Genomic DNA, 14,346 nt, shown 5'->3' with positions numbered 1-14,346 from the left:
AAATTCTACTTTGATTAAAAAAAAACGTATACACATTAAGAGTGACTGGAAACTACTTACCTCCAGAATCTCATTCAACACAACCAGAAGATCTTTAGCAAGATCACTGCTGAGTTCTAAAGAACTCAAAGCTTTCGTATAGACCCGAACTTCTGGTGAATGTGGACATGTTAGTATCTCATTGCAAATTTTCATAGCCAGATTGTCATGGACTGTTAAGGCCTGGCAAATCAAGGGAAAATTACTGGTAAATTGAAATGGTATCTTTATGATACAGTCCTACATACCATTTCCAACTAATGATCTTTTCATAATCCCAAAATGTCTAAAACAACATAGTCCTCCCCATGTGAGCGCCCCTTCTTATAGTAGATGCTGTGGTACAATGTGTACTGAACCATTCACTCTCCAGGCTACCATGAGTTTTAGGGGCTAAAAGTTCCCAGGTGTAGACTGAACCACGCTAAGACAATGGACTTTGCTTAAGGTCACACTTTCTCCCCAAGGGTTAATCCACATTCAGTAACTGGTAGATGTACAGGTACAACAGCCCAGCCTCATCTCAATTCTGGACAAAGCAAAGAACAATCCCAATTCTGGAACTTCCTGTGAGATCAGCTGAGGCCTTAAGACTACATGACAGTTCAATTCCTTCCTCTGCCCAATCTATTTCCTTCATTCCTCCAAGATGCTGCTCATCAGAGTACACCCTAATGTCAACAGGTTCTTGAGGTCTTCTGTCACCCACACCACCTAGGACCTCAGAGTTATCTTGGATTCTTCCAATTCCCCCGACTCAAACAAAGCTCTTTCTGCTAGGCTTCTGTACCAGCAACTTTTTTTTCCATGTCAATTTCTACTACTTTTTACTACTACTTTCTATTCTCTTTCTACAAGCATTTATCTCCTAAAACCAATTTTTTAACTGCTCTCTTTATTAATATTCTCTATTCCTCTTACCAACTCACCACACCTAATGTGACAATCAAATTAATCTTTCCAATAATGACTGTTATCCCATTAAGCCTTTCATTATACTCCCTGCAAATAGAGTCAACTCCAAATTCCCTATCCTAATGTTCTGCCCTAACAGGCCTATTCAGGATCCTTGGCCGTAATGATTTTTCCACAGTTCCCCAACATGACTTGTAAAACCAGCTACATTTGATCACTTGTACTTGAGTCTTTTTCTCTATCCAAACCACTCCTCAAATCCAAACAAGGCCTAAAGTGAATTTTACTCAGCGAGATTTAAAACTAGTAATGCTGAATTTATCATCCAAACCACATGCAACCTGCCATCTTCTAAAATGCTAAAGCATTTAGCTATATCACTGACCCTTACTATATTTTGTCCTAATTTTTGTAATCTTCTTTCTAATAACATATAACGCAGTAACTCAAATGAGGTATGGAGTCACTAAATATCAATTAAAACAGACCAATACCTTCAACTTAAAATGCTGACATCTGAAATAATTCATAACACATTAATTTTCAATATGGTGAATGTTTGATCAAATGATATTAAAGGGTTAAAAAACAGCTTACATTTAATTTGAGAGTATGCACTAACTGTATCTTCTCTAAATTAAAAATAAAACTAAGCTTCAAGTGAGTTTCATCCTTTGATTTCCCCTTCTTTGTATCACAAACATAACAGGTAAATCAATAATGAGCACTCAGCGAGCCCTAACGTAACAGGTCATTATTCAGCATTAGTAACAGCCAGCACGAGGTGGGGAGAGGATGGTGAAAATGATGAATTTGTGGTAATTTCCGTTCAGTAGCAAAAATGCTAGCACTTTTATTTTTATATGATCATCTCCCCATTTCCCAAAAGGCCTTTTTAAATTAAAATGAAGTTAATTTACAACATTAGTTTTAGGTGCATAACAGTTATTCAGTATTTTTATAGATCATACTCCATTTCAAATTATTTTAAAATAATGGCTACATTTCCCTGTGCTGTACAGTATATCCTCGTAGTTTATTTTATAAATAGTAGTCTGTGTCTCTTAATCCCTATCTCTGTCTTATCCCTCCCCTCTCCTCTGATAACCACTAGTCTCTACTTTATATTCATTTGTTTTCTCACATTCATTCTTTAGATTCCACAAATAAGTACTTAACAGAGTCTCTGTCTTTGGCTGAATTGTTTCAGACACAACGCCCTCAGGTCCACCGACATAGCTGCAAACGACACTTTTCTTTTCTTAGTGTTATGTTCTACCACATACACTAGAAATCTTAAGGTCAACATGCAGCCTCTCTATTTTAAAGAAACTATCAGAAGGATTATTTTACCAAAACAACAGTGACCTGCATGCTAGTTACTACCCTTACCATCCATAGGCTAATATACTCACCCACCTGATAATCTTGGGAATTCTTGGCCTGAGGATTTAACCCACTTGGTCTTGTCAAATCTACAAGTAACTCAGCAACATTAGTGATATCTATTTCAGCTAGAGGAGAAGATGCAGGGGCATTGGCCAGTGTCTGCAGAGTTGGAAGAAAGGCTTCTTCAAAACATTCCTGGTTAGTCCTATTGAAAAACAATTTAAGGTATGCTAGCAAAGAAAAAGCATATGATTCTTTAAAAACAACATTATATGCAAAATTCACCCTATCAAGATATAGTACATGTTTATCTAGGAAAGAGCCAAATAATTCAGGTAGATAGAATCTAGGTAAATTCTTCTCATTTACCACTGAAGAAAAAGAAAACTAACAACAAAATACTATAAAATGGACTCATGAGGAGCCTGGATTCAATTTCAAGCTAGACTTTGGTTTATCGATATGACTAAATACCTGCTTGCATAAGCAAACATGGGGAAGAACACGCCTAGGCAATGTCGAAGTCGAACATCCTCTTCAGTCACAGGATTGTACCATAACAAGACAAGATGAGAAAGAATCCTGCTGCTGACCAAAAGTCCAGAGAACATCAGCTTGGCTAGTCCTTCTGCAGCTCCTGTCCTGAGTTCAGACACCTATTAAAAATGACTTTCATTAAAAGAAAATTTTTATTTGTATTAATACTTCCCTTTAAAGCCTTACACTGTAGCCCATCCTACAGTACTTTTATATAAATTTATCCAAAATCATTCATGTTATTATGATTATTTAAAGGCACATAAGAGGATTTTATTTCTTCTTTTTAGGCTAAGGCTACGTGACAAACTATTAGTCTAGCTATAAATTCCCTTTCAACTCTTCAGAAGAACAAAAAGAACCAAAAGGTAATATTGTGAAACCAGAAACCAAAACCATATGTATTAAACACTTATCATGGTGCTAAGATATAGAAAACTTTCAATAATAGTCTCTATCATCAGAGAAGGTGTCTATTCCACAGGCAGGAGTGGCAATATGTGTGAATAACAGGTAAAATGTGAATAGAAGGTGCACAAGAAGAAAAAGGTATTCCTAAAAAAGGGTAACCAAAACAAACTAGAGAAAAAAATGAAAAAGAGGTAGTGGTATTCAAACAGAGATACGGGTATAAAAGAGTAGTAGTTAAAAATACTGGCTATTGAGCCTGAATTAAATTCAAGCTGAACTTATACGTATTACTTAACTTCTTTGTGCCTCACTTTTTTCACATATAAAAAATGCAATAACAGAAGTACTTATCACAAAAGACAAAGAATACAGAAGTGCCATCCACACAGTAAACCCTTAACAAATGGCAGTGATTATTTTTATTACAGATAGAAAGTAAGTTTTCTTAGCAATCAGATTAGAGAGACCTTGAAAGTTAGGTAAAGAAATTCACCCTCAATGAGGTAGGATATCGTTGAAGATTTTTGAAAGAGTACTTCGACAAATGAGATTTCAGGAAAATTATGTTGACAGGTCATATATTATTTAACTAGATTCTTTGATGTATACGCAGACTACATCATCCAAAATGTCGGGCTGGATGAAGCACAAGTTGGAATCAAGACTGCCGGGAAAAATATCAATAACCTCAGATATGCAGATGACACCACCTTTATGGCAAAAAAAACCAGAGGAACTAAAGAGCTGCTTGATGAAAAAGAAAAGAGGACAGTGAAAAAGCTGACTTAAAACTCAGCATTTAAAAAATGAAGATCATGGCATCCAGTACCAACACTTCACGGCAAATAGATGGGGAAACAATGGGAACAGTGACAGACTTTATCTTCGTGGGCTTCAAAATCACTGCAGATGTGACTACAACCATGATATTAAAAAGACACTTGCTCCTCGGAAGAAAAGCTATGACCAACCTAGACAGCATATTAAAAAGCAGACACATTTCTTTGCCAACAAAGGTCCATATAGTCAAAGCTATGGTTTTTCCAGTAGTCATGTGGATATAAGAGTAGGACCATAAAGAAAGCTGAGCACTGAATAATTGACGCTTTTGAGCTGCGGTGTTAGAGAAGACCCTTGAGAGTCCCTTGGACAGCAAGGACATCAAACCAGTCAATCCAAAAGGAATTCAATCCTGAATATTCACTGGAAGGGCTGAAGCTCCAATAGTTTGGCCACCTGATACAAAGACCTGACTCACTGGAAAAGACCCAGATGCTGGGAAAGATTGAAAGCAGGAGAAGAAGGTGATGACAGAGGATGAGATGGTTGGATGGCATCACTGATTCAATGGACATGAGCTTGAGCAAGCTCCAGGAGTTGGTGATGCACAGGGAAGCCTGGTGTGCTACAGTCCACAGGGTTGCAAAGAGTCGGACACGACAGAGCCACTGAACAACAACAATGTTGACAGGCCATAATCTGGGAATGAAAGACAAGTCTAAACTAGAGGGGACAGAAGGGAAAAACAGTGAAAAGAGGAAATACAAAAACTATTTCAGAAATTTTTTCAAAACTCAAAAATAAAAAGAAAAATATAGAGATTAATAAGATTAATAAATGCCAGAGTACCAGCAGGTTCTTTCCACACACAAACTCATTCAGGGCTCAAAACAACCATAAGGGCAGAGACTTTGCTTCACCTAGTACTGTACTCTCAAGACCATATTGTGACTGGCACATAAATAGCTGTCAAATACTTGTTGACTAAATTAAAGAACCAGCCTGAATAAGCATCATTTTTCCCATTTCAAAGATAAAGAGACAGGCCAGAGACAATAAATACCTTATTGAAGATTCAAAGATGTTACCAGAACACAAGTCTGTAAGTCTCCATTCCAAAGGCTGCATGCCTTTCATCTTTTTAAAATTTCTAACATAGGAATTTGAATTGGGATAGGACTTCAGGTCTTTAAAGCATGTAAAGAAAACTTTCATAAGGCCCAGAGGACAATTAAGAAAGTCAAGATTTTTTAGTGGTTATGACAAAAATAAAATCAAAGTCACAGAATCTAGTGAAGCCAGAAAGAGATTAATGAACCTGCACTATTTTAAAAAAAAAACAACCAAAAAACCAAAACTCACTCATTTACAGTCAAACATTTTCCTGTTCAATAGTTTTCCATCTATGCAATGTCAACAAACTCACAGTACTGGATAATTCCCAACAAGAAGTCAGTCTTATCACTTGGCTAGTAACTTAAAATTTAAGAAAATACTAATAAGGACTTATTTCCACCAATTTAGAGTCATAATGTGATGTCAAAAACTGTTACAGTAGGAAAGACATTAAATATCAATTTAAAAAAGGTCAACTCATCAAAAAGATACTTATAAACATAAAACAGAGTCTCAAGATATCTGAAATACGTTGATGGAACAGTAGGAAGAAGACAGCTTGAAAATAATAACTGAAGATGTTAATGTGCCACTTTCCATAATGAAATGAACAGCTGGACAGACCAATAAGGAAGTAGAGGACTTAACGCCATAAACCTACCAAACATACAAAATACTACACAGTCTTCTCAAGGGCATGTGGAACATTCTCAAGAATAGAGCCTGTATCAGACCCAAAACAAGTTTCAATAAATTCATAAAGAATGACATCATACAAAGTATCTTCTCCAACTATAATGGAAAACACCTGAAAAGCATAAGAAAACTGTAAAATTCACAAGTATGTAAATTAAACAATATACTCTTCTTACACACCAACAGGTCAAAGTAGTCATCAAAATGAAAATTAGAAACTACTTAATTAGATGAATAAAAATAAAAAAACACAAAAACTTTTGATACGCACCAAAGTGTTCAGAGGAAAATTTATAGTAGTAAATGTCTATGTTAAAAAAAAATCTAAAACGAATAAGCTAACTTTACATCTTAAAGAAGTAAAAAAAGAGGCAAAAAATTAGAGGGAAAAACAAACTCAATGAAACTGGAAGTTGGTTTTTTGAAAAGATCAACACACTTGAAAAACCTTTAGTTATATTGACAAAAAAAAAAAGACACAAATAACTAAAATCAAAAAGCAGGAACATTACAACTGGCCTTACAGAAATAAAAAGGATTATAAACATAATACTAAGAACTGAATATCAACAAATTAAACAACTTAGATGAAATGAACCACATCCTAGAAACACACAAATTGCCAAAAGGGCCTTAAGAAGAAACAGAAAATCTGAATACACAATAAAAAAATACATAGATTGAATAAGTAAATCAGAAACTTCTCCAAAAGAAGTCTAAGACTAGACGTGTTCATTGATAAATTCTACCAAATATTTAAAGAACTGACAGCAATCTTTCTCAAAGTCTTCCTAAAAAACAGAAGAGGAGAAAAAAATTCCTATATCAACTTATGAGGTCAGTATTACCCTGACACCAAAGGCAGACAAAGACAATGCAAACAAACTATAGATTAATTTCCCTTGTGAATACCAATGTAAAAAATCTTTACCAAATAACTAGCAAACTAAATCAAACAACATATTAAAAAGATCATACAACGTAAGTCGGTGAGATTTATTCAAAGAATGCAAGGGCGGTTCAATATAAGAAAATGAGGCATTATAATATACCATAGCAATTTAAAAAAAAATCACATGATCATATCAACTCATACAGAAAAACCATTTGACAAAATTAGAAATGTTTTTATGATTAGGGAAAAAAAAAATCTCAGAAAAATAAAAATAGAATTTCTACAAAACAATAAAGGGCATTTATGAAGTATCCACATTATAGTCAACAAAGACTGAAAACTTTCCCCCTAAGATCAGAAACAGGACAAGGATGCCTTTTTTAACCACTGCTATTCAAGACTGTACAGCAAGTTCTAGCCAGAACAATTAGACCAGAAAAATGAATAAAAGATATTCAAACTGAAACGGAAGAATTAAAAACTGTCTCTTCACAGAGAACTTGATCTGAGAGAGAAAATATCAAAGAATACACACACAGAGAAACTACAAGAGTTAGCAAATGAATGTAGCAAAGCTGCAGGATACAAAATTAAATCAATCCACATACAAAAATACGGCTGAGTTTCTATACAACATGAATGAACAATCCAAAAAAGAAATGAAGAAAATAATTCCATTTACAATAGCATCCAAAATAAAATATATAGAAATAAATTTAACAAGGAAGTAAAAACATGGACCCAGACACCTATATAACATTTTTGAAAGAAATCAAAGACGACCTAAATACAAGACATTTGAGTTAATGGATTGGAAAACATTAAGATGGCAATACTACCCCAATGTAATCTACATATATTCAATGCAATCACTATCAAAATTCCAACAGACTTTTTTGCAGAAATGGAAAAGTCAATCCTCAAATTCATAAGAACTTCAAGGTACTTCAAATAGCCAAAACAATACTGAAAATAATGAGCTGAAGTTGGAAAACTCAACTCAATGGTTTCAAAACTCACTATGAAGTTACATAAATCAAGACAGTTTGGTACTGGCTCAGGATGGATACAGACAATTAAAAAGAATTGACAATCCAGAAATAAACCCATATACTGATGATCAATTGACTCTCTGATCCTACACAATGGTGCTAAAACAATTCAGTAGGAAAAGAATAATCTCTTCAACTAATGCTGCTGAGACAACTGCATGTCCACAGTTAAACCAATGAAATTGGATTTCTACCTCACACCATTTACTGAGATATAGCTGAAAACGCACCAATACAACTAAATCAAAAGCTAAAGAAGTAAAAATTTTAGAAGCAAATAAAAGGATAAACTTTCATGACTTCTGAATAGACAGTGTAGTCTTAGACAAAACACAAAAAGCACAAGCAACAAAAGATTAATTAGTCTTCATGGAAACCTAAAACTTCATAAAAATCTAAGAACATTTAAAAGAGTAAAAGGCTCAATTTAAAAATGAGCAAAGGATTTAAATAGATATTTCTCTAAATAAAGCATACAAATAGCCAAAAGGCACAGGGAGATACTCATCATTAGTCACTCAGTTCAGTTGCTCAATCGTGTCCGACTCTTTGCGACGCCATGAATTGCAGCAAGCCAGGCCTCCCTGTCCATCACCAACTCCCGGAGTTCACTCAAACTCATGTCCATCGAGTCGGTGATGACATCCAGCCATCTCATTCTCTGTTGTCCCCTTCTCCTCCTGCCCCTAATCCCTCCCAGCATCAGAGTCTTTTCCAATGAGTCAACTCTTCCCATGAGGTGGCCAAAGTATTGGAGTTTCAGCTTCAGCATCAGTCCTTCCAATGAACACCCAGGACTGATCTCCTTTAGAATGGACTGGTTGGATCGCCTTGCAGTCCAAGGGACTCTCAAGAGTCTTCTCCAGCACCACAGTTCAAAAGCATCAATTCTTCGGCAGTCAGCTTTCTTCACAGTCCAACTCTCACATCCATACATGACCACGGGAAAAACCATAGCCTTGACTAGACGGACCTTGATTGGCAAAGTAATGTCTCTGCTTTTTAATATGCTATCTAGGTTGGTCATAACTTTCCTTCCAAGGAGTAAGCATCTTTTAATTTCGTGGCTGCAATCACCATCTGCAGTGATTTTGAAGCCCAAAAATTAAAGTCTGACACTGTTTCCACTGTTTCCCCATGAAGTGATGGGACCAGATGCCATTAGGGTAATTTAATTCAAAACTACAATGAGGTACCAATCCAATATACTAAAATGGCTAAAAATTTCAATAACAATTTTCTCATATTAATCTTAATAACAAACAATAAAATTTTTTTAAATAACAAGTGTTGATAAGGATGGAACCCCTGTTCATTGTTGGTACACTGGGAATGTAAAGTAGTTCAGCTGCTATGAAAAACAGTTTGGCAGGTCCTCACAAAATTAAAGAAATTACCATATGAAACCATGAAATTCCTACAGAAAAAACAAAGGGTAGTAAGCTTCTTAATACAGGCAACGAAAGCAAAAATAAACAAGTGGGACTATATCAAACTGAAAATCATCTCCACAGCAAACTTAAAAGACAGCCTATGGAATGGGAGAAAATATTTGCAAATTATATATCTGGATATATAAAGGATTAATAAAGGATTAATATCCAAAATTATATATAAAGAACTCTATTACAACTCAATAACAAAACCAACAATTTGATTAATTGTTGTTCCCTGGTGGTCTGCCTTCCAGACGGTTAAGTCCAGTTGTTAAGATTCCACCTTCTATTGCAGGGGGCGTTGGTTCAACCTTCCTAACTTCAGATTATACTACAAAGCTATATGATAAAGACCATACTGGCACAAAAAAGAGAAATACAGACAAATGGAACAAGACAGAGAGTTCAGAGGTAATCCCATGCACCTATGGATTCCTTATTTTTGACAAAGGAGGAAAGAATACACAATGGGGCACAGACAGACACTTCAGTAATTTCTGCTGGGAAAACTGGACAGCTACGTCTAAAAAAATGAAATTAGAACAGTTCCTAACACCATACACAAAGATAAGACTCAAAATGGATTAAAGACCTAAGTGTAAGACCAGAAACTATAAAACTCCTAGAAGAAAACACAGGCAGAAAATTCTATCACATAAATCACAGCAAGATCCTCTATGACCAACCAACTAGAGTCATGGAAATAAAAATAAACATGTAGGACCTAATTAAATTTAAAAGCTTTTGCACAGCTAAGGAAACTATAAAGAAAGTGAAAAGACAACCCTGAAAGTGGGAATAAATGAAAGAACTGACAAAGGGTTAATCTCAAAAATATACAAGCAGCTCATACAAAGCAGTAACAACCAAAATAATAAATCAAAAAATAGGCAAAAGACCTAAACAGACAATTCTCCAAAGAAGACATGCAGATGTCTAACAAATACATGAAAAGATGTTTAACATTATTCCTTAATAGAGAAATGTGAATCAAAACTACAATGAGATACTACCACACAGCAGTCACAATGGCCATCATCAAAAAATCTACAAACAATAAAGGCTAGAGAGGGTGTGGAGAAAAAGGAACCCTCGTGCACTGTTGGTGGGAATGTAAATTGATATAGCCACTATGGAGAAAAGTATGGAGACTCCTTAAAAAACTAGGAATAAAATCACCATATGACTCAGCAATCCCATTACTAGGCATATACCCTGAAGAAACCAAAAGTGAAAAAGACACATGTAACCCAATGTTTCAGTTCAGTTCAGTTCAGTCGCTCAGTCGTGTCCAAGTCTCTGCGACCCCATGAATCACAGCACACCAGGCCTCCCTGTCCATCACCAACTCCCGGAGGTCACTCAAACTCATGTCCACACAGTCGGTGATGCCATCCAGCCATCTCATTCTCCGTTGTCCCCTTCTCCTCCCGCCCCCAACCTTTCCCAGCATCAGAGTCTTTTCCAGTGAGTCAACTCGTCACATGAGGTGGCCAAAGTATTGCAGTTTCAGCTTTAGCATCAGTCCCTCCAATGAACACCCAGGATTGATCTCCCTTAGAATGGACTGGTTGGATCTCCTTGCAGTATAAGGGACTCTCAAGAGTCTTCTCCAACACCACAGTTCAAACTGCAGCTCTATTTACAGTAACTAGGACATGGAAGAAACCTAGATGTCCATCGACAGATGAATAAAGAATCTGTGCTCTCACACTCACATGCACGATCTCTCTATATATAAATGTATAATGGAATATTCAGTTCAGTTCAGTTGCTCAGTCGTGTCCGACTCTTTGCGACCCCATGAATCACAGCACGCCAGGCCTCCCTGTCCATCACCAACTCCCGGAGTTCACTCAAACTCATGTCCATCAAGTCGGTGATGACATCCAGCCATCTCATTCTGTCATCCCCTTCTCCTCCTGCCCCCAATCCCTCCCAGCATCAGAGTCTTTTCCAGTGAGTCAACTCTTCACATGAGGTGGCCAAAGTATTGCAGTTTCAGCTTTAGCATCAGTCCTTCCAATGAACACCCAGGACTGATCTCCCTTAGAATGGACTGGTTGGATATCCTTGCAGTACAAGGGACTCTCAAGAGTCTTTTCCAAAACCATAGTTCAAAGCATCAATCCTTCAGCGCTCAGCTTTCTTCACAGTCCAACTCTCACATCCATACATGACCACGGGAAAAACCATAGCCTTGACTAGACGGACCTTGGTTGGCAAAGTAATGTCTCTGCTTTTTAATATCTAATCTAGGTTGGTCATAACTTTCCGTCCAAGGAGTAAGCGTCTTTTAATTTCATGGCTGCAATCAGCATCCGCAGTGATTTTGGAGCCCAAAAAATAAAGTCTGACACTGTTTCCACTGTTTCTCCATCGATTTCCCATGAAGTGATGGGACCAGATGCCGTGATCTTCATTTTCTGAATGGTGACCTTCAAGCCAAATTTTTCACTCTCCTCTTTCACTTTCATCAAGAGGAATTTTAGTTCCTCTTCACTTTCTGTCATCTGCATATCTGAGGTTGTTGATATTTCTCCCAGCAATCTTGATTCCAGCTTGTGCTTCTTCCAGCCCAGCATTCCTCATGATGTACTCTGCATATAAGTTAAATAAGCAGGGTGGCAATATACAGACATGACCCACTCCTTTTCCTATTTGGAACCAGTCTGTTGTTCTGTGTCCAGTTCTAACTGTTGCTTCCTGACCTGCGTACAGGTTTCTCAAGAGGCAGGTCAGGTTGTGATCCACACAGTCAAAGGCTTTGGCATAGTCAATGAAGCAGACATAGATGTTTTCCTGGAACTCTCTTGCTTTTTCCATGATCCAGTGGATGTTGGCAATTTGATCTCTGGTGCCTCTGCCTTTCCTAAAACCAGCTTGAACACCTGGAAGTTCACGGTTCACATATTGTTGAAGCCTAACTTAGAGAATTTTGAGCATTACTTTACTAGCAAGTGAGGTGAGTGCAATTGTACGGTAGTTTGAGCATTCTTTGGCATTGCCTTTCTTTGGGATTGGAATGAAGACTGACATTTTCCAGTCCTGTGCCCACTGGTGAGTTTTCCAAATTTGCTGGCATACTGAGCGCAGCACTTTCACAGCATCATCCTTCAAGATTTGAAATAGCTCAGTTGGAATTCCATCACCTCCACTAGTTTTATTCGTAGTGATGCTTTCTAAGGCCCACTTGACTTCACATTCCAGGATGTCTGGCTCTAGGTGAGTGATCACGCCATCGTGATTATCTTGGTCATGAGATCTTTTTTGTACAGTTCTTCTGTGTATTCTTGCCACCTCTTCTTAATATCTTCTGCTTCCGTTAGGTCCACACCATTTCTGTCCTTTATCAACCTCATCTTTGCATGAAATGTTCCCTTGGAATCTCTAATTTTCTTGAAGATATCTCTTGTCTTTCCTATTCTGTTGTTTTCCTCTCTTTCTTTGCACTGATTGCTGAGGAAGGCTTTCTTATCTCTCCTTGTTTTTCTTTGGAACTCTGCATTCAGATGCTTATATCTTTCCTTTTCTCCTTTGTTTTTTCTTTTCATCTTTTCACAGCTATTTGTAAGGCCTCCTCAGAAAGCCATTTTGCTTTTTTGCATTTCTTTTCCATGGGGATGGTCTTGGTCCCTGTCTCCTGTACAATGTCACAAACCTCCATCAAGAGTTCATCAGGCACTCTATCTATCAGATCTAGTCCCTTAAATCTATTTCTCACTTCCACTGTATAATCATAAGGGATTTGATTTAGGTCATATCTGAGTGGTCTAGTGGTTTTCCCTACTTTCTTCAATTTAAGTCTGAATTTGGCAATAAGGAGTTCATGATCTGAGCCAGTCAGCTCCTGGTCTTGTTTTTGCTAACTGTAAAGAGTGTCTCCATCTTTGCTGCAAAGAATATAATCAATCTGATTTCGGTGTTGACCATCTGGTGATGTCCATGTGTAGAGTCTTCTCTTGTGTTGTTGAAAGAGGGTGTTTGCTATGACCAGTGCGTTCTCTTGGCAAAACTCTATTAGCCTTTGCCCTGCTTCATTTCATGCTCCAAGGCCAAATTTGCCTGTTACTCCAGGTGTTTCTTGACTTCCTACTTTTGCATTCCAGTCCCCTATAATGAAAAGGACATCTTTTTTGGGTGTGTTCTAAAAGGTCTTGTACGTCTTCATAGAACCATTCAACTTCAGCTTCTTCAGCATTACTGGTTGGGGCACAGGCTTGGATTACTGTAACATTGAATGGTTTGCCTTGGAAACGAACAGAGATCATTCTGTCGTTTTTGAGATTGCATCCAAGTACTGCTGGAATATTACTCAGCTACAAAAAGGAACATACTTGAGTCAGTCCTAATGAGGTGGATGAACCTAGAGCCTATTATACAGAGTGAAGTAAGTCAAAAGGAGAAAAACAATTATCATATACTAATGCATATATATGGACTCTAGAAAGATAGCACTGATGAACCTATTTGCAGAGCAGCAGTGGAGACACAGACATTAAGAACAGACTTATGGACACAGCTAAGTGGAGAGAAGGGGAGGGTAGGAGGTATGGTGAGAGTAACATGGAAACATATATTACCATATGTAAAATAGACAGTCAATGGGAATTTGCTATATGACTCAGGGAACTCAAACCAGGGTTCAGTAACAACCTAGAGAGGTGGGATAGGGAGAGAGATGGGAGGGAAATTCAAGTGGGATGGGACATGGGTATATCTATGGCAGATTCACGTTGATGTTTGGCAGAAACCAAGGCAATACTGTAAAGCAATTTTCCTTCAATTAAAAACAAGTTTTTAAAAAATGGGCAGAGGAATTGATAAACATTTTTTTAAAGAAGATATACAAATGGCTGACAGGTACATGAAAAGGTGCTCACTATCACAAATCACCACGAAAACACAAAAAACTAAAATGAGGGACTTCCCTGGTGGTCCAGTGGTTAAGACTCCACCTTCCAATGCAGGGGGCATGGATTCGATCCCTGTTTGGGGGAACTAAGATCCCACATGCTATATGGTGCTAGAAGAAACCTGAATACTTTTATGCAAAAAAAAAAAAACAAACCAGCAATAA

General features: G+C 37.2%; 1 protein-coding gene across 1 annotated transcript in view; it reads right to left on the bottom strand.

Moving 5' to 3' along the window:
• NCAPG (non-SMC condensin I complex subunit G) overlaps nt 1–14,346 on the bottom strand; it is a 51,417-nt gene that overhangs the window by 3,906 nt on the left and 33,165 nt on the right. Inside the window, exons 15-17 of the mRNA XM_055434585.2 lie at nt 2,818–2,999; nt 2,374–2,548; nt 61–222 (exon numbers count right to left, since the gene is read on the bottom strand). Of these exons, the coding sequence (XP_055290560.2) occupies nt 61–222; nt 2,374–2,548; nt 2,818–2,999 (519 nt within the window). The remainder of the gene's footprint in view (nt 1–60; nt 223–2,373; nt 2,549–2,817; nt 3,000–14,346) is intronic.

Source organism: Moschus berezovskii, chromosome 5, assembly GCF_049115385.1.
Source record: "Moschus berezovskii isolate FMDL1 chromosome 5, NW_MosBer_1.0, whole genome shotgun sequence".
Taxonomy (NCBI): domain Eukaryota; kingdom Metazoa; phylum Chordata; class Mammalia; order Artiodactyla; family Moschidae; genus Moschus; species Moschus berezovskii.
This window is presented reverse-complemented; position numbering and strand designations above follow the sequence as displayed.